The 20,310-nt window shown below is 43.1% G+C and overlaps 1 protein-coding gene across 2 annotated transcripts in view; it reads right to left on the bottom strand.

The window, feature by feature from the left end:
- The window catches only part of PID1 (phosphotyrosine interaction domain containing 1), a 93,074-nt gene that overhangs the window by 37,097 nt on the left and 35,667 nt on the right, over window positions 1-20,310 (bottom strand). The window contains exon 2 of one of the 2 annotated variants that reach the window (XM_075507287.1): window positions 17,369-17,515. The exons of the other annotated variant lie outside the window; for it this stretch is intronic. Within the exon in view, the coding sequence (XP_075363402.1) occupies window positions 17,369-17,515 (147 nt within the window). The remainder of the gene's footprint in view (window positions 1-17,368; window positions 17,516-20,310) is intronic. 2 annotated transcript variants of the gene reach the window in all.

Genomic DNA, 20,310 nt, shown 5'->3' with positions numbered 1-20,310 from the left:
TGACACCTCCCTCTCAATTTCAGCCTGTAGTCTCTCACACTTCCTCCCCACCCCACATGTGACAGGGACAGACAACCTAAGCACCATAAAATCATAAAGCAAGGTACCGAGCTCTCATCCAAGGGTCAGATCATGCCACTGAGGAACTACTGAGTTAGCCACTTATTTGTGTGTTTTAATTGCACTTTCTTGGCCTTTAAAGACTACTAAGGAAAACAGACTGCAGACCATTTTAAGTGGGTGCAAACTTCAGAGAAAGTAGTGAAGGACATTTGCTCATTTCTCACACAGGGTCGAATTTGGCACGCCTGCATTTTTGCATAGTCATGCTCTTAGAAGAAGAAAGCATTTATTAAAAAAAAAAATTCCAGTCTCTCTTTTTTCTTGAAAAGAAGGCAAGGCTTCCTTTCATGTACTGGGAAATGTCATTCTTTGTCTATACAGTTATCCAAGTACATCAACAATTCACTTGAAGTAGAGAAGTCAATTAATGTACAAATTACTTAATCCTTTATAGTTGTCCTTCATGTAATAAACAAATCTTATTTCTATCCCATACACTGTTTAAAGGCATTGCTTCATGAAGGATGTTCTAAAACATACCACATAACCATTGCCATAACTTTTATGTTGTATTTTGGTTTCCTTTCTGAGTGAAGGTAGTGCTGCCTTGCAAAGACAGATAGGACAGGAGGGAACTGATGCACTGTGCAGCTACGGATTAGTCACTTAAACCTCCCTGATTTCCAGTCTGCCCATGTGTATAATGGTGCAGCTCTGCACAGGATTGTTATGAGGATTAACTAAGTGACACTAAAAGGCTTTGAGACCTGCTCAGTAAAAATTATTTCTGTAAAAGTCCATATCCGTAAAGTGCTAATTGATGCCAGCTGGCCTTTCATCCCAGGCAGCAAAAACAGCTTCTTACCACACACATTTCCTTTAGTGGGCACCAGCAGCATATTTTTTATTTCTAAATTCCTGGGTTTGCCTTAAAACATACAAACCATTTGATTTTCAGGAATACTACAATTAGGAGATTGATGCAGCAATGTATTTCAGCAATTACCTTGATTAACCCTGCACAGGCAAGAGGTATAAACATTATAAAACCCTTCAAACTGAGAAATGAGCCCTATTTGCAGTGTACAGCTCTAGATTCAGCAATTTGCATCTTAGAGGGCCTGCAGCGTCCTGTTCATTTCCTATACAAACCTGACAATCGAGTTACAATAGCCCTTGAAATGAAGCAGAAAGCTGCTGTTCCTGGACTGGCCTTATATGACATGGCACCATCAAATTAAGATATCTGAGTAATTATCTTTCTTTTGATTTTCCCTCTGTGCTGCAAACGACCATGTTTTCTGGAGCCCCTCCCTCAGCTGCAGAAACTTGGATGTGCTCCACCTGCTTATGTTTGCTGATAGACGCCAGAGGAATTTTCACTTCATCTGTTTCACAGATGCTCAGACTCTTTTCTCAAGACACATCATACAAAAATGTCTCCAAAATAATTAGCAGGATTTCAGTCGGCATGACTGTGATGGCTGTACGTAAGGTAAAGCTCAGACAGCTCTTAAGAAATTGCAGCTCTGTAATGAGCGTCTGGGACCTTAACAACACCCATTTAAATCTTCCTGCATGACACATTTATAGTTTTCCATGTAGTCAAAAGGGCAAAGGGGGTTGGTATGCAGAAAGCTGCTACAATGTGAGAAACATCATGCACTTCTGTAACCTCTTGCACGTACTGACATGAAGGTAAATTGCTAACTGAGAGCAAACATGCAACTTAATTCAAGGGGGGGGGGGGGGAGGATTTACAGAAAGATGTCTGTAATAATAATCTCTATGTCTCACTCCAAAATAAAATTCACCACTTTACTGAGGAGCTAATTGGAATAAAAATAATCTTATGAAATGTGTTGCAAAGTAGTATTTTAATATTTAAAGATGCACCTCCCTTGGCCATTTGCCTTGCAGTGCAGATGTCAAGCGGGGCTCTTGACCATCGCAAGCCTGCCCCTGCCTTGCTGCTCTTCACCCGTCCCCAGCAAGGCACCCATCAGCATGGCATACAGAGTCACACGGCAGAAGATGATGACTCGACTGCAAAATGAGGGCATGCTAACAAATGTACAGAGACAGCAAGAGTGCCTCACAATTGTTCAGAAGGCTCACGCTACAAAGTCTAGGGGCTAAATTACCTAAACTTCTCTCCTCTGGTATCACAATAGACTTTCAGAGAGTCCTCTAGTGTCACAGTGGAGGACTCAAACTGAAACTCTTTGGTCTGAAATGATAGGAATTTAACTCCCACTTGCATAAACTCTTGAGAGTTATTTCAAATGGCCACGAGTTACCAATGTCTCATTTCAGGCCTATGGTGACACACAAGCCTCCTTGAAAAGGCCAACAAGGGGGACCTAAGGAAAGGGATGGCTGCTCTGGCCTTCTGTCCACCCAAAGACGCCCCAGAGGGCTCTCTTCTGTCTCTTTTTGGAGGGATAGGAAGGCTTTACTGCTGTTGACTTAAGTTATCAAGATGACAGAGGTTGCAGAAAAGCTGTAGGTGCTTGCGCCACGGCCCTCGGGCACAGGCAGCTGCCCATTTCAAAGATGGTGAGACATTTCGGAGCACACACAGAAGCCTCAGGCTCCCGTGTCTCATACTGGCCCCAGCCCCTTGCTGTGGGGCACTGCCAGGGCCTGGGGAAACCAGGGGCAGAGTGCAGAGACCAGCACAGGTCTTTGAGGCCTGGGACAAGGATGGATCGTAACCCCAGGTGGCAGGAGGGACCACCTGGCCCTAAAAGATGGGGCCACCTGAAGGTGGAGAACACACAAAAACCATCCCCCCTCCACTTGACATGGCCAGCAGCCACAGAGAAACACACAGCCCCGCCATAGGCCCACCATAGCCCTGAGGCAGACCCCAGCAAAGGGCCCCAGGTGCGTGGAGGCGATGGGCCATGCTGGACCTGGGGCAGACCCATCCCTGACGGGAGGGGTGAGCATCCCAGGGACGCACACGGAAGTCCCAGATCTGGGGGACCGTTCGATTCCCATTTATTTATTCACCTATTTAAACCCAGGCTCACTCACCTGTGAATACCACACACAGAACCTGAAAAGTTGACACAACTACAGCTGCTGAGCAGGACCAGGCCACAGAAATCCCACCATATGTTTTCCTTGCCAGCTTTTATTTAGTGTGTTGCTATCCCGTCCCCCCCACCCTCCAAAAAAGACTGCATTTGCACCTTATGTAAATATGCACGAGAGCATTCACTCGTGCAACACATCAGTGTCAGACAGCGGCAGTGCAGTGTGAAGCTGTGCCCAAGGCAGTTGGGGCTGGGCGGGAGGCCGTGCAATGGAGTTCCTCGGAGGCCGTAATCACTCGAAGAAACTCCACTGAGAGGCCGAGCAGCACCACCCAGCCGAGTAACGCAGAGCAGCTGCTGGAGCGCGTTTCAGGCCCCTCGCCCCCGACGGTGACGCGGCCAGGAGCCATGCCACACGACCCTGCACAGGCGACCTGCTGCAGGATGGGACAGCCGGGACTTCAGGGGCGGCCAGTGCCCACGTGCCCGCATCCTACCTTGGGGGAGCGGCATGGAGCTGTTGATGGAGACGTGCCTCCCGCTCCAGCCAACGCTCACCCGCCCACCCCGTGTTAAACCCCCTTCGGAGCACAGCTACAGCAATAGCCGTAAGCTAGTCTCTTGCTTTGGGACAAGTTTCACCCTGGAGACGCACACTGTCTGCATAAAAGTGATAACATTAAACAAAAAACTATATACATAGATAAAGAAACTCTTGCAGAACAAAAACGTTAAAGCACTTCATCAGTAAGTCGCTGGTAATTAAAGTCATTCAGTTTATCCTCAGTAATTCTTAGGAAGTGCTGTAAACTATTCCAAACTTAAATTATATATACAATACATTTATTAGATGTATATCATATTTCCCACTTGCGAATGCAGAGTCACACAATTCGTTTGGCCTTGTATGAAGGCCTTCAAATGCAACTCAAGGCAAAGCTCTGGCGTGAAAACATACCTTTCTTTAAATCACTATCAAGCTGTTTCATAAAAACCATTTCAAGAACTACTTAATATTTTTAACACTTCAGCCTAATAACAAATGACGAAACAGCACTGGTTCACATACGCTGTACTCAATTACTTTGAGTAATTTCATTAAACAGACTGCTTTCAATCATTAAGAATCCCAAGCCACATGTCAAACTAAAAGGCCAAATTCTTAGACGATATAACTTAGCATGGCAGTCCAGTCAAAGGAAGTACGCCAATTTATACCATAGCAAAGCCAACCCAAAAACTGCATCCCATTAACAATGATTCCCACAGGGATTCTGGCCACTGTGGTTACAAATAGCTGACACAGCTGAAGTGTATTAGTGTGCTATTTGTACGACCAAGTCAGACATATCAGCATAGGGGAATTACTCCTAGCCTATAGATAATTCAGTCAAAAAAAGCAGCTTCCATAGAGAACTATAAGCAGTTTGTTTTCTGCCCATCCTGTGCCAGAGGATACTCAGAATCAACTTCAATGACATTCTCAAAATAATCACAACACACATATTATCTTACCTTATTTTATTTTGTCCTTTCTTATCACCTCTCCCAATTTAGCACTCAACTATACCAATCTTTACAGATCCTTCTCTGATCTTGGAGACATTGATTTAAATCTGTTTCTGACTTGAAGCTTGCTTTTTCTCCCTCCTGTTTTCTCTCTGCTACTGAAAAATAAATTTGGGGACAGGGGGAAAACCGTAACACACACTGAAATAAAAGAAGTCCCTGAGGATGAAAACAAATCCCACCACATCCCACGAGTTGGCAGCCAGTCACAAGCGGTGTTCCCCAGGGCTCTGTGCTGGGGCCAGTCCTGTTTAATATCTTTATCAATGATCTGGACGAAGGGATCGAGTGCACCCTCAGTAAGTTTGTAGAGGACACCAAGTTGTGCGGGAGTGTTGATCTGCTTGAGGGTAGGAAGGGTCTGTAGAGGGACCTGGACAGGCTGGATCGATGGGCCGAGGTCAATTGTATGAGGTCTAACAAGGCCAAGTGCAAGGTCCTGCACTTGGGTCACAGCAACCCCATGCAACGCTACAGGCTTGGGGAAGAGTGGCTGGAAAGCTGCCAGGCAGAGAAGGACCTGGGGGTGTTGGTTGACAGCCCCCTGAATATGAGCCAGCAGTGTGCCCAGGTGGCCAAGAAAGCCAATGGCATCCTGGCTTGTATCAAAAATAGCGTGGCCAGCAGGACTAGGGAAGTGATCGTGCCCCTGTACTCAGCACTGGTGAGGCCGCACCTCGAATACTGTGTTCAGTTTGGGGCCCCCCACTACAAGAGAGACATTGAGGTGCTGGAGCGAGTCCAGAGAAGGGCAGTGAAGCTGGTGAAGGGTCTGGAGCAGAAGTCTGATGAGGAGCGGCTGAGGGAACTGGGGTTGTTTAGCCTGGAGAAAAGGAGGCTGAGGGGAGACCTTATTGATCTCTACAACTCCCTGAAAGGAGGTTGTAGCGAGGTGGGGGTCGGCCTCTTCTCCCAGGTAACAAGCCATAGGACAAGAAGAAATGGCCTCAAGTTGCGCCAGGGGAGGTTTAGACTGGATATTAGGAAATTTTACTTCACTGAAAGGGTTGTCAAGCATTGGAACAGGCTGCCCAGGGAAGTGGTTGAGTCACCATCCCTGGAGGTATTTAAAAGATGTTTGGATGAGGTGCTTAGGGACATGGTGTAGTGGTGGTCTTGGTAGTGTTAGGTTTATGGTTGGACTCGATCTTAAAGGTCTTTTCCAACCTATACGATTCTGTGATTCTGTGAAATAGCTACTCATTGACAAATCTTTCTCAAACAGTTCAATGGATCTTCAGTGAATTTTATAAAGTACAGTTATAAAGACACTTTCATCTTGCTCTTCTTCCAAAATTTGCTCATTTAAGTTAAAGTAGTTTCCTTCTACTTGAAATGTTTGTGTATGGGCACCTATTAAATGTAAAGTTATCCACGTCCCAAGTTTGTTATTATCAAGTGCAGGTCACTGCCATGCCATTATAAATCTTGAAAGCACTTTAGTCAGAAGATCGTGTCATCATGGCCTTACAGGTGAAAAAAAACCTGAAGAGCATAATGAATTAAGACAAACTTCCAGCTGATTAATTCATGAATTTTTTTTCCCCAGTGTGCTATACTTTAGCAGCCAGAAAGCAACCCTGATATCTAACAGGCAAATGAACGTCAGATCTCAAAAAGGGATAGACCCTACTCTCAGTGCATATAAGATGGTATTCTGTTCTATCCAAGTTAACAGGACACTACCAGTTCAACATTAGTTTTTCATTCACTGATAAAACTTGATAAACTTAATTCCAAATTGACATTGCTGTGAAATTCAGTATCTTATTTCAGTGATGATATGTATCATTTAAGAGGACCTTGCTGTGAAACGATTAAAGGTGAATACCAGAGATTCTTGGGTTAGTAGTACAAAGGAAGTTCTTAGCCTAGGAGTACTTACTGATTTTCCAAACCAGACTGTAAACTTTAAGAAAGGAGACAGCTCAATTTTAAAGAAGGGGAAAAAAAAAAAAAAATAAAATAAAAATCACACCTCTGTTGCACTTGTTATTCCTATACAACTTAGAATCTCAGAGAAGAAAGCTTACTGAATTACCACAAACCTGATGTCAATCCTCACAATAGATTACAATAAAGGTAGTTGATCAGCAATAGATAACATACATCAAGCCTTAAAAATGCCCAGAAGTATTGCCTAAAGATGGTTATTGTTATGAACACTTAATTAACTATACAAAGAAAAATCTTTTAACGAAACAACAAAAAAATGTTATTGGTCTCAGACACTGACATCCAACCCCAGGAATGGAAAAATTTCTTTTCTCTACCAAGCGAATGTATTTATACATCACACTGCATTGCAGACTATATTGCAATAGTATGAGGAGAACAGGATTACTCCTGGGACCAACAGAAACAGAGGTGGCACACACAGGACATTGTTTTCTCTAATGACATAATATTTTTTTTATTGCAAAATTAATCCACATTCCGGCAGCCCGTGCATCTATGAACACGGCCAACGGTACCTCATCTACAGAAGAATGGATCTGTAATCCATTTCAGCCTCCTTTTTTGCCAATGTCATTTGCTTCAGTGGGAAGCTTTCAGCACACAGAATCAGCCCCAAAATAAGAACCAATGGTTTTGGGCATAGTACAGCTGTAAACAGAGATTACGAATTCCTGAGAAGGCTCATGTTGGCTCAAACCAGTGTGAGCAGTGGGTAGCCAGTGCCAAATGCAAATTTTGCAGCATTCTAATGGAAATCAAAGAAACAATATCCATGGCTGCAGGGGAAGAGCCACGCAAAATACCTTCACAGAATAAGCACGCATGTCTTTGTTACCAAAAAGCACCCCTAAAAAGATCTGCCAACACCTCTCCCAGCACAGTTCATGCTGCTGAGTGGGGAGGTGCCCACTGCAATAACACGAGGGAGCAACAGCCGCAGAACCAGAAGGTCTCTGATGTTGTTAAAGAATAACTTCGCGTGCTATGAAGGACGGTGCCTCCTCCTGAGAGCCAGCTCACAGCAGGGCCCATACGCCCCAAGGGCCGTGGAGAAGCACCAGCTTCCCTGGGCTCTCCAGCAACACAAATCACAGCCCCATCTTTACGCCGAAACAGCCGCACTGAGATGGAAATGTTTCTCAAGGACACGCTAGAACAAAACAATTGACAGTGACTGCAGCATCTGCTCGGCGTAACCACCATAATAGATTTCAATCTCTTTTTAATTTTTATACGTCAAAAGCTATTAGGTCTTAGATATTTGAACCTTAATTATTATGGAAGTAATTAGCTCCTATGACCAGAAGGCTTTGCCTGAGCAATTGTGATGAGCGCAATATTTTCTACAGCATAAAAAATAAATATCCTAACACATCTGTAGCTATCTAGGACCTTACAGTCGCCACTGTGCTTCGTACTGGTATCTTGGTTTTGTGCCAGACTGCAAAGGACAGAACTTATTGGCATGCACTATATATTTGTGTAATTGAAGATTATCTCCTAAGGAATTCTGGAAATTTAGCATTTCAAAATTTAAATATTTCCTGCTGTAGAGAGATTAAATTGTTTTTAAATATTCAAATATTCTTTGAGGGAAAACTATTTTGGTATGCTATCTCCTACAAAGACAGCCATAATTAGACAACAGCTCCAAATACCCTGAAAAGTGGGATTTCTAGAACTGACAAAAAAGCACATTTGGGTTTTAAGATACAAAAGTATTCCGTGGAGTTTTATGCATCAAAGGAATTTCATTAATATATATTGCTTTTTAGTACCTTTTTTCAATGCATTACTACTTAATAGAAGTATGCCTTTTAATTCTCAGCATCTTTTTTAGTTTTCCCCTAGCATATTTTATCCACAGTACAGCGTGCCCGCGCAGCCTTCCCCGAGCTTTGGTGAGCTGATCTGACCTCTGCAAACAGGGCTGCTGGCCGAGAACGGCAGCTGAACAGCAGGGGACAACCGAGCTGTTTTAGAAAGTGGTTTGGGATCTTTCTGGGTGAGAAATACTACAGAAGTACAAATGCTACATAGTAAAGAGCTACTGAGCATTCACCAGCACACAGTGCCTGACCTCCTTGGTACCTCACTAGTTTCCCAGTTGCTTTCTCAAGCAAGGGTGAAATTCAGGAATGGCCGGTACTCATTCTCAACCAAGTCACAGGGAGCATTTTTAATTCCTATATATTTGCATTTTACACAGTGCTCTTTGAATGTCAATCACTATGTCTTCTGTAACTAATTGAAATATAAACTGTTTAGTGCCTTGTTTTACATTAAGAGGTTTGATTTAAATTACTTCTGCTGATAAATACCATTTGCTAACAAAATTAAGGGTCGATGACTTCCAATTCAAGCGTTTGTTGAATCAAAGGCAACGAATAACATCAATGCTTTGAAGCCAAAGGAAGTGCTTGATTCCAGCGAAAGAGGCTTCTGTTTATGTTAAAAACTCTTTTTCCCAGGCTCCATATCACGCATCACATCATCACCCACTTTCTTCACTGGAACTCACCGCATTCACTACAGGGATAGAACTATGGCGATGAGAAAAAAATGTAAGGTACACAAATGGTTGTGCAAGCAATACATTACATGCACTAAGGGGAGGAGTAAAGCACAAGGTGCTAATGGATGCTGTGCCTTTTTATTTCCTTGCATTTTTCAAGGGTTTTTTTGCTGTTTAGGGGATATTTTCTGCAGCCTACTGCCAGCGAAAATGGACTGGAACACACGTATATCTGAGCAACTGGTTTACCTGGTGTGACATTTTTGCTCCTATTTCTTCATGCAAGACAAAGCAGTGCTGGAAACAGGTCACTCCACACACAAAGGCAGGGAGGGACCCTGGGCTTCACTCCCAGGAACAGCTGAGGAAACCCCTGCACACAAACTGTCGGGACTTGGTGGGGACCTCTCTTCCCAGGGGACCCGTCTGGGCATTGGCTGCGTGATTCACAATAATTGGAAGCCTCCTACCCAGCCCGAGGAGTAGGGGACACAATCTTCTCATCCTCCTGGGAGCGTGCACACATGCACGACTATTTTCATTGCAAATCTCTCTACGAAACCCAGCTCACTCCCTACTTTTCCTCACAATATGCCCACCCTTGAGCTCCTTCCCTCTTGAAACAAATCCAAGGGGAACCACAGGGAGAAGGCCCTGCACCCAGGGTAGTTCAAGCCCTGTACTGGCCGCCAACATGCAGGGCAGGTCCCAGAAATCCTCCTGTCCTCCCTTGTCAGCAGCGCTCTCCTCCCAAGGTGGCGGTCTTACTCTTTTTATGGAACTCTCTAAAATGGTTTGAGACACACATTCTTAATGAAAATCCAAAAGTAAACAGAAATAGGCAAAACTGTTTTCCTTTAATTAATATACATATATTCAGAGCAAAGTTACTCCACTGTATGTAGAAAACAGAACAGAAACAGGAAGCTGACTGAAATACATGACCATTTTTAGATGGGATGTAAGAACTTCCCGAATAACAAGATGCCCTTTACTTGAACCATGGCTTGAAAAATGTCACCGGTGCAAATGCTAAGAAAAAAAAAATACTACCAATGCATCTGACAGGACATAACTTCCACCACTCTCAGAATACTTTAGTCTTACAATGCCACTTTACCAGTAGGCAAATAAAATTATGCCCAAATACATCCAACACAGCAAAACTGAACACTGCAGAAAGTCCTACGTAAAGCAGGCTCAGCTTAAGATTAATTCAATTGCTTTAGCCAATTTATATTCTCCACCTAAGACTCCTGGACTTCAGTAAATGAAGCATTACGACGCTTTAACAATATTCTCCACTTAAATCTACCCTTCATATTTCTATTAGCTCCTCTGCACTCATTTAAAGCATAAATCCTCACTGACGTAAATGGGCTTCCATGCATGTAATAAAAAAAGTCCTGTGCAAGAGAGATCCTCTCTGAAGCTGAAAGCTGAGAGCAGCCAGTGCCAAACACCAGGCAGCGTGTGCTGCCTGAAGGCAGCTGCCGTCCTGCATGGCTCCATCCCACCATGCAATGGAGCCCACGGCAAAGCTCTCATTAACTTCATAGGTGCAAGGCAGGACCTTACCATACAGTCACGTTTTGGAAAAGAAACGAGCACATGCATCTCTCCATTTTCAATATTAGAACAAGACTTGGCCAAATTCTCTAAAGCACTCTGGGATACACTCATGTGTAAGGTTTCTGCAAGCAGTTTACTCTTCCCTAACTTCAGTATTAAGCTTCTCCCCCCCGCCCCCCCCCCATTTTTGTAACACTACATGAAGAAAAAGTAAACAAAATACTTCATCTTCACGTAGCATACTTGTTGGGGCACTAGTTTATTTGATGCACTTCACTTTTGGAAAACACATCATTAAAGCCTCTCTATCTCTCACCAACGAGCACTATATCTAAATATACTAGAGCTATTAAGATTTCCCCATGCAAGAGTTCACATGCATCCTTTTGCTTCATTTGATGAGGGGAGAAAGAAGCACAAAAACAAGCTCTCAATTCACAGTACAAAATATGCAATGCTTAAGGATAACAACAGAAGGCCTTTAATGAAGCAAGAAGAAAATAAGCTCTGTGCTTCACACTCACATTAAACATGGTGGAAAACAGTAGGCTGGTAATGATACAGTTTAGCTTGTCTCACTTGTTTAATTTGGTTTTTTGATTAAAGTTAATAGATATCTTAATATTACAGGCTTACAAAATGGTAAGCAAAAATTTTGGATTTGGGGAGCAATGAAGGGGAAGAGGCATGAGGCTGGGGTTGCCACCACCAAAACCACACTGTGTGGGCTGCTGGGCTGCCTGAAGCAGAGAGGATATTTCATCAATTTGGGCATTTTCTGAATGATGAGGGTCCACCAAGCCCAGGAGATGGGGAGAACGCTGTCTCCTGAAAGCTAAAGCAATAATGTGTTTGGCCACTGCCGTGGATGAGCTTATTAGGATGGGACGCAAGTGGCAGAGGTTGCATAGGACAGAAATGCTGAGCAAAACAGCTTGGGAAAAACAGAGGGGAAAAAAAAAAAACAAACAAAAAACCCCCAGCAAAAACAATGAGCAAGAGTCAAAGTTTTAAAAGTGCAATGACCAATAAAAGCAGCAACATAGAATTAATAAATTTGCCGTAGAGGCATCTAGGGTAGAGTAGAAATGGGGTATTTTGCAAGCATGTGGTAAGAGACAGTCCTGCTGCAAGGCCTTTGCAATCAAAATTAACAAGGGAGAAAACCAAAAATAGGCAGTAATATCTACGCAGACATTATTCCTAAATGACTCTCTTACACAAGGAATTAGAATCAGGCCTAGTAGGGCAATTTTAAGACAGTGTTTTATTTATTTAATAAGTATCCCAATGAGAAACATTTCATTTCTATGGATCATAACTGGATCACGATCAATATTACTCGCTATTCATCCTATAAACTTATTATGAGCTTTTTGCTTCTAATAACTAACTTCCAGTCTCTGCTACACTGGTGTAAATCCTGTTGCTCAAACTGTTGAGACAGTTTCACATGCAGAGATTTATTAGTAGGGCCCGCAGTTGATAGCATGCATTGTCTCTAATGGTGAAAGTTGCTTTTGAGGAAAGAAGAAAAAAAATCGGAGACAGAGACAAAAGGGAAAATGAAAACTCTTGGCAGCAGCCAGCAAGGCCAGGAGAAGAGCAGCAACAAGGGCAAGAGGCCTGCCCCAGTAGCTTTGGTGAAAGGGCACAGAGCTGCAACTGGAGGGCAGGCTGCAGGAATGCAGAGGCAGGCCCTTGGCATTGCACATGTTAAGGCCCCTCAGGCACTGCCCAGCTCTCCCAGAAAACACCTGAAATCCAGTTAATAGGTTGACACACAGGTAACACCAACGGGTGTGTCCCAGAGTTGCAATAGTCAAGCTCGGTGCCTAACTGCTGACACTACCCTATGCCAGGGAAGCCTGACTGTGGCCATGGCCCCTTCCTGCTATACAGGCACCAAATAAACCCCACCGTAACCGCCACCCTGCAGCAAGTTTAGTACAGGAACCATTTTCTTTTTAACTTGTGAGTGAAGCAATTAAGCTATTCTGAAAAACCAAGTTCCATTTATTTATACTACTTCTTGGCAATTTTTTAAATCTCTATCAATATGTGCAAGACTTGACTTTAAAACGCCAGTACCACTCTAATGCCATTTATACAAATTGCTAAACAAGTTTTTTGTCAATCTTCAACTAAGATACACCATCACAGAAATTTCAACATCATAACTTCCACAAAGCCTGATTTAATAATCTCAACAACTCAATCCAATAAGACAAGCAAGCAATGAGTATCATGCCTGCAAATGCCATATCATTAATATATATTTTCCCATTTAAGAAAAGCATACTCTTAAGAATGCAATTATTTGCACTGTTTATGCTCCTCTCATCTCACCCTCCCAGGCTGCTGAGAAAAGCTTGTCCACTGGTGGGAACTGGAGAAAGAAGATTGCCTGACCCAGGTGGATAACAACGAGCTACTGATTATTCAACACTGACTTCACTTTGAAGAGGCTTCCAATAGAAAGGGGGAAAAAAAAAAGTTAAACCTACAACATCACTTCAGAAATCACAGGCAGCATTTTTAACCTCTGTCCTTTTGCATTACTGCAGCAGTGCCTGGAAAAGCTACAGCAGAAGAGAGTCAGTCATTTAGGCAGTTCCCTTCATGCCACCACCATAGCTCAAAGGGACAGAAATCAAGAAACATTAGAATCAGTGTAAGCCGATTAGGACATTAAGGAAGAATAAAACACACAGAACTTAAACAAAATCTGTTAAAAGGCACAGCTAAAGCACGCGTTTCTGAGTAGAGAGCGGCTTATTTTCTGGAGATACTCCAGATTTTCAGTTTCCATCTGGTGGTACTTAGCGTGGTGATAAGGGAAGAGGAGGTTTCGAGCTGAAACACAGGAGTGTACAACATTTGACATGAAAGACCTACAAGCAGGACAGCCAGAGTCTAATCAAAATCCTTAGGATCTGAACAAGGATGGACACATTTTTGTATACATCTAAATCACACTCATGCCTGTATACAGAAACATGCCCTATTTAAATAAAAGCAAATTAGAAACCTGTGATGGGAAGTGTGGTCCAGCTAGGAAGAACAAAAGACTTATTCTCACTCTTTTTTTCCTTCCCCAGCACAGGGTGGTTTAGCTTAAGCTGAGACTTGCCATTTACAGTTATTCAATAAGCCAGTTGGGTTTTTTCATTCTTCCAAGCTGACCTTAACACTTGGTGCTTCAGCATTCACAAACGCCATGTCCGTCACAGGGAAGAGGCAGGACACACGTGGGTGCTCAACCGCAGCTGCCAGAGAGATGACAACCCTCTGAGCACTGCATCCCACTGCCCTGCCCCAGCAAGTCTCAGCTGGAGAAGGACAAGAAGCTGTGGTTCCTCTGCGGCCAGAGACCTGCCTAATGTACACTATGGCTCTAATGAAAGCAAACGACCCCCCCAGGAAAAAAACAGAGTTCCAAGTGCTTTATTGTACCCAGAAATCCTGCTCTGTTTTAGGCTGTCTGCTGAGTGGGGCTGCGACAGTCCAACCCCAGGGTGCAGGGCTGTCGCTCCCCATTTACAAACAGGACCGGTGGGGAAAGGGGCGGTGGGGGGCAAGAAGATGCCTTTTGGGAACTACAGCCTCCAAATCAACCCCTGACTCACTGAGCAACCAGCACCACAAACTCCGAAACATGTGTGCCTAAAGCTCTGTGCTGCAAATCAGTGCAACTACTATCTATTTCTCCTGTTTGGTGAAATCATGCCCACGACTCTAGAAGGGTGGGAACGGCGACAGCACAGCCAGCCCAAGCAGGCAGGTGTAGAGACGTGCAGTAACAGGAGGAACGAGTCTTAAGCCTTCTGCTGTAAGAAAAAAATATATTTTAGGAAACATGATGGCAACAAAGTTGCATCAGATCTGGAATTGGGCAGGAAAGAGAAGCTCTCTGAATTTGTTCAATTATTTAACTTCCCAGATTTTGGGGGGGTTCCCCCTAGATTACTTCAAGCAAGACATTTCTCCGCTATTCTTAAAACCATCCCATTCAATTACAGAATGAGATTGGATCTCAGCAGAAAAGTTTTGTTTCTTCAGGATTCAGCAGCTAACACCAAATGAAAGAGAAAAGAGAAGCCTGTCTTGCGATGAAAGGACAAGGAAAAGAGCAATCACATAAGAAAACCAATGCCCAGACCTCTGAACAGCAAAGCAATTGCATGTGTCAAGTTCCCATAACAAGATGGTGCCAGCCGAGGCTTATGTTAAAACTGTGCAATAAAATTAGATGTCTGGAGCCTCTGTCAGAAGAATGATGCTATCTCATTAATGGGATTACACAGAAAAATTGGAGGGATTTCAGTCAAGAGGAATAAAACGATTAAGGATCAAAAGAGTGTGACTCATGAAAGAAAGTAAAAACTGGATGCTGTGCTCTTGCCTGAAAAGCCCACATCTCAGAACCGGAGAGGCTCGGTGCTACCAGCAACACCACAGCATCTCCCCCCTTACACCTGGAATAATAGTGATAGATCAGACCCCACAGAGCAAACACTCATGTTATAAAAATACTGGCTTTGTTATGGCAACACTATTATCATATCACTCAGCAAGAAACTAATAATCAGAGGGGAAAAAGGAGAGGAAGGCTAATTACCTGTAAACAGCTGGAGGATACAAGCCCCGTAAGAGAAGAATACATTTAGTCACAAAAAAAGAGAGGGGAAAAAGAAAGAGATTGTGACGAGAGAGACTGGGTAAAATCAGAGCCTGTCAGTTAATGACTGGAGAGGATTTCTTAGCCATAGGAACAACATGTATGTGGAATCATCTTCCCAAGGAGGGTACTGGAAATCACAACTGCTGAATCATCTGAAGAGGGGCTGGCCACCACCTCAAAAACACCACTATAAGACTCCAGCACTGGCAGGAGATGAACTAACTACAGGGGGAAGGGGAGAAGGCGAAACAGTGCAAGCAGGAAAAGGGGAGCACTGTGGCAGCAGATGTTCCCTAGTCACCACTACTATGTATATTGCAGGAAAAATAAATGAATAAATAAAAGAGATCTCTAAATATAGAATGAGATTCTTTTCACTGAGAGGTTCAACATCTCTCTGCAATCCATCTTTTCCAATTGAAGAACTGTAGGTTAAGTAAAAAGGTTCATTTAAATTCTACACACATTCACAGAGATAAACTGATTTCAGAAAGCATTATTATGTCTGAACTCTCTCTCACCAGGGGTGAAAGCCGGATACTTCGTGAACCATTTTTATGATAGCTAATATTCTCTAAAAATTCATTACATGTCAACATAGAGGACAAAAGACATCACCACAGAAGAGCAAATGCTACGAGCTACCGTACAAAGCATATTAGGGTCACTTGCCCTGCATTCCTCTACATCAGCACAGGACAGCACTGCTTCAACACCCAGCAGCGGTCTTGTTTCTTGGCTATTGTGAGAGGCAAAAAGTCAAACAAAAATGACACTTCCCAAGAAGAAACTTTGCCGAGGAAGTGGCAGACCCGGAGGTGCCCAAGCAAAGCCCTTCACAGCATGCCCACAGCCCGTGCCATCCGCACAGTATGCCAAGTGAAGCAGGGGAATGCACCAGGAAGCCATTTCTTCCAACCCCATCTCACTCACATCAGACCTCCAAGGAAGAGTGTGTGCACACACGTGTGTATACCCGCTGGCAGGGGAGGGGGTTAGGACATTTAATTGCACTTTGGACCTTATCCAGTACATGTAGCATCAGGCAACAGCTCTTCTAGAGCTGACACTTTACAGAGCAGTGGAGGCTGAAGCCCAGTTCTCTCCATTTTCACCAAGACCCTCGAGGGTGGGTGGATACCCCCTACAACTGACAGCCAGGCTGGGTGAAGGGGACTTGGCTGCCATGTCCCAACTAGCAGCACAGGCCAAACTGGTACCCAGCTCAGTCTACAAGGCTGCCCATGGCTCTGCAAGGCTAGGCTAGCTCTGCAACCACGGAAAACGGCTCCAACAGAATATGCAAACAGAGCAGATTTGTTTGCTATTTTTATATGGTTTCTTACCACAGAACACACTCGAAGCTCTTAAGCCATCAAACTTTAAAGAAGAGGAGCTTTTTCAGAAGCTGTGCTTTGATGTAACTGGGCAAATTCATCTTGTTGCTTAACCAAATCAAGATCTAAGTCTCCTCCCTGTCCCTTTTTTTTTTTTCTCTCTTAAAAAACAAATAAACAAAAAAACACCCACCATAAAAGAAACCCAAACTAACCTCGAGTTTTAAGCTGCAATCCTCTTTCAGTAGGTATATACCTCTGTTCATACAGATTGCTAAATGCAAATACACAGCATTTGGCCCTTCATCTCTCATCTCAGCACTAGCACTGACAGAAACAACAGCGGTGTTTACAACGAGCAATGTTCATTGCAGGCTGTTAGAAATTCTCCACAATTTGCATTGTGCCACACAACCCAAACCTTTTTTTCCTGAAGCCCAAAATTTCTGGTCAGAAACACCCAATGACTTTTTTTGATTTACAAACTTTATAATAATAGTAGCAGTTAATGGGGTTTCCAGAACAACGACGACCATGTTGGTTACTTTGGGCTCTTTAGAGTCCTCACACATACATGGGACACCTCCACAGTGCTCTCGTTCCTTAAGTTTATACTCCCGAGTACCTTGCATCCAGCATGAGTCCGGGTCTTCATGAGGGGAGTTGTGGTGCACAGCTCAATAGCTTCTGGTTCATGGAAGATCACTGTCGGGAGAGGCTCTTTCCGAAGAGTTAGGACATTCAACTTAGTCTTTAACATGGTCTGAAAGTGCTAAACAGAGAAAGAAAAGCAATTATCTCCAGTTCTAGTGCAGAAAAATGAGAGTTAATAGTTGGACCTGTCTGCGCATTTCACTTGCTGTTCAGTGCCTTGGAAGTTTCCATTGGGAGAGTTAACAAGTTTTATAACTTAAGACAGTGAACATCCGTTATTACTATTAGCAATGTGGAGACAGTTTTTAATTAAAAAAGATATACACACACAAAATGAGAGGATTCATTAGAATCTACGTATGTCCCAAAAAGGGTCTAAATTCAACCTCTGATCACTCCCAGGCCTGTTATAAAACTGTTCAGAGACCCAGTTCCTCTACTAATTACCATACAGGGGAAGAACAGGGAATCAAAGACCATTCAAACAACTATGGATTCATCTATTCTTGTGTTTTTTCCTCTGTACTTAAACCTCATCCCATTGACCTTTGTAGATGTTACCATTCCCACTGAGCTGAATGCCTCATTGGTTTGCCTTTAGCATGTGAATTTTAAATTCTCTTCCTTTGTAAGCAATAGTTCCTCTAGTCTCCAATGTAAATGCCACTACTGGTACTAACCAATAAATGTCATTCAAAACTTGTCACTTGCCATAACAGACAAGAAATAACTCCCCAGGCTTGGGTGAAGAACTATCCAAGTGGACAGTAATGCCATTGAAAGAAAAGTTTCTCAGCAATTGCTTAGAGTGAAGAAAGCCAATCCTTGAAAGATTTCCAAATCAATTTTGTGGAATCAGGGGAGTTAGAAATTTTTCAACATTTAGATGTTTCTTTGACCTGACCTTCATTTGAGAAACTGAACATTTTTACTTGCTACTATGTATATAAGGGGGAAAAACATGCAGATCTGAAGCAAATCAATGTAGTAATCCCAGCTAGTAACATACTGCAGCACTGTCTCAAGAAATATGCATTTATTAAAGCTTTATAACTTGACTCTTATAAATCAGCAGTTATTAGACACATGTGCAATGACTCCAGATTACTTTTATCAAAACCAAACCTTTTCTTCTGACTTTTGATGGGAGATTCTTAACTGGTTTTGCAGTCACCCGTTTCCTCAGCCTCCCCTTCACCTCTGCAAGGCAGACAAACATTACAGGGTCTGGCTTGCAGAAAGAGAGATGCTAAGTGATTTCCCAGAACTGTACAAGAAGTCTCTATCAGAGCTAGAAAATCAACTGAGGTCCTTGCTTTTCAGTCCTGTGCTTTAGGTGAGGAAAGTGCCTATTAAACATTTTATTTATACACAGGTGATGAATCAACTGTTTAGATACTCTACTGTTTTCATATGGATTTTTGTGGATTCGAGTATTCCATTGAAAATGCATGAGAATTTCTTGGAAATACACTTCCTACCTAATTCATAAATACTCTATCATTAGAGAACTGAAAGCCTGTTAACACACTTCTAAAAGAGTTTAATCCTTAGCTCATCAGTGTTTAGGTCTAATAATTGTTATGATACTGATCTAGAGCGCCTTAAATGTGAGCACCTTAGAGCACCTCTCATAAGCATATTCAAGGCATAAACACTAACCGTCTGTGAAAACAGTACTTGTTTTCCTACCTCACGCATGAAGTTACAGCCTGTTACAGCAATACTTTAGGGCCTCTGCGCTGTTTGTGCAAGCATTCAAGTTTCCATCCCAGTGAAGAAATCTACTCATATTATTTTTCATCTGGCTCATATTACACATTATCCCATTCACTCTCCCGAACACAGCTCCAGCAAAAGAGTACTCCATTTAAGATGACTATACATTAAAGAATATTCTTTGATACATGTTTCTGAAGATAACAGAGCTCTTTGCCAGCCAGGATTCTAAACTCACTGAGAAAACCTATTTCACTTTACCTCTCAGTTACGATTAACAGCCTTTTGTTTGGAGTTTCCTAGGCTTCTCTGGTGAAGTTGTTAGCAAAGGCTAAACAACAGATAACCAGCCATGACGAGTGTAAAGCAAGCTCAAAGTCTGAGATCCCAAGTTTCAAGGAGCACCGATGATTACCAACCGCAGCGCTGGGCTTGCTGGTCCCATTAACTAATTGCCGTCTACTACAACTGTAGTTCTATTAGCTTGACTTGCTTTTACACATAGGCTCTAGGTCTGCTAACTTACTGCAGAGGTTGTATTTCTGGAGGAGAAAATATGCAGAAGGGAGAGGGTGCTGCAGACCTGCTGTGCACAGGTCATGGCAAGTCCCCCCTGTGACTGGCCCCTTTGCAAGCACAGGGAAATGCTGTCTCCAAGGTCATCTGCTGCCTTGCATTTGCAGGGGATGAGAGAGGAAGGCAGAGGTGGAAAACTTACCTAAATCTATTTTTAACCTGAAGTTGTACTGTTTTGCTGGTGGGCCAGTTTTGGATCAAACCAGAGATAATGGTTGTGAAATATCAGGCTGAAGATGATCCTATCCTAGCGTTTAACTTCTCCCTCCCTGTGTGCTGACAGAGCTCCGTTTCCATAGATGATCTGTTTTCAGAGGTTCGCAAATAAAGAACGGTGCTTCCACTAGATACACGATAGACGAAAAAACTCCATTTAGCCCCTCCAAATACTGAGCTTGGACCTCCAAAATGGTGGTTCTCCTCTGCTAGCATCTCTATCAACTTCAGTGGGACTACTGACAGAGAGCACACAATTTGACCAAAATGAGGAACGCTATGACAATGATCTACTTCTTTTCATGTTTTAACAACCACATATACAGTCTTAAACAAGGAAGAGACTACTCTCTGCCTTACAAAGGCAATTCGATACTTGTATGAGCAACGAGTTGGAGTGGT

The sequence above is a fragment of the Mycteria americana genome, chromosome 7 (genome assembly GCF_035582795.1).
Source record: "Mycteria americana isolate JAX WOST 10 ecotype Jacksonville Zoo and Gardens chromosome 7, USCA_MyAme_1.0, whole genome shotgun sequence".
NCBI classification, from domain to species: Eukaryota; Metazoa; Chordata; class Aves; order Ciconiiformes; family Ciconiidae; genus Mycteria; species Mycteria americana.
Note: the sequence above shows the minus strand (reverse complement) of the source record. Positions and strands in the feature narration are given on the sequence as shown.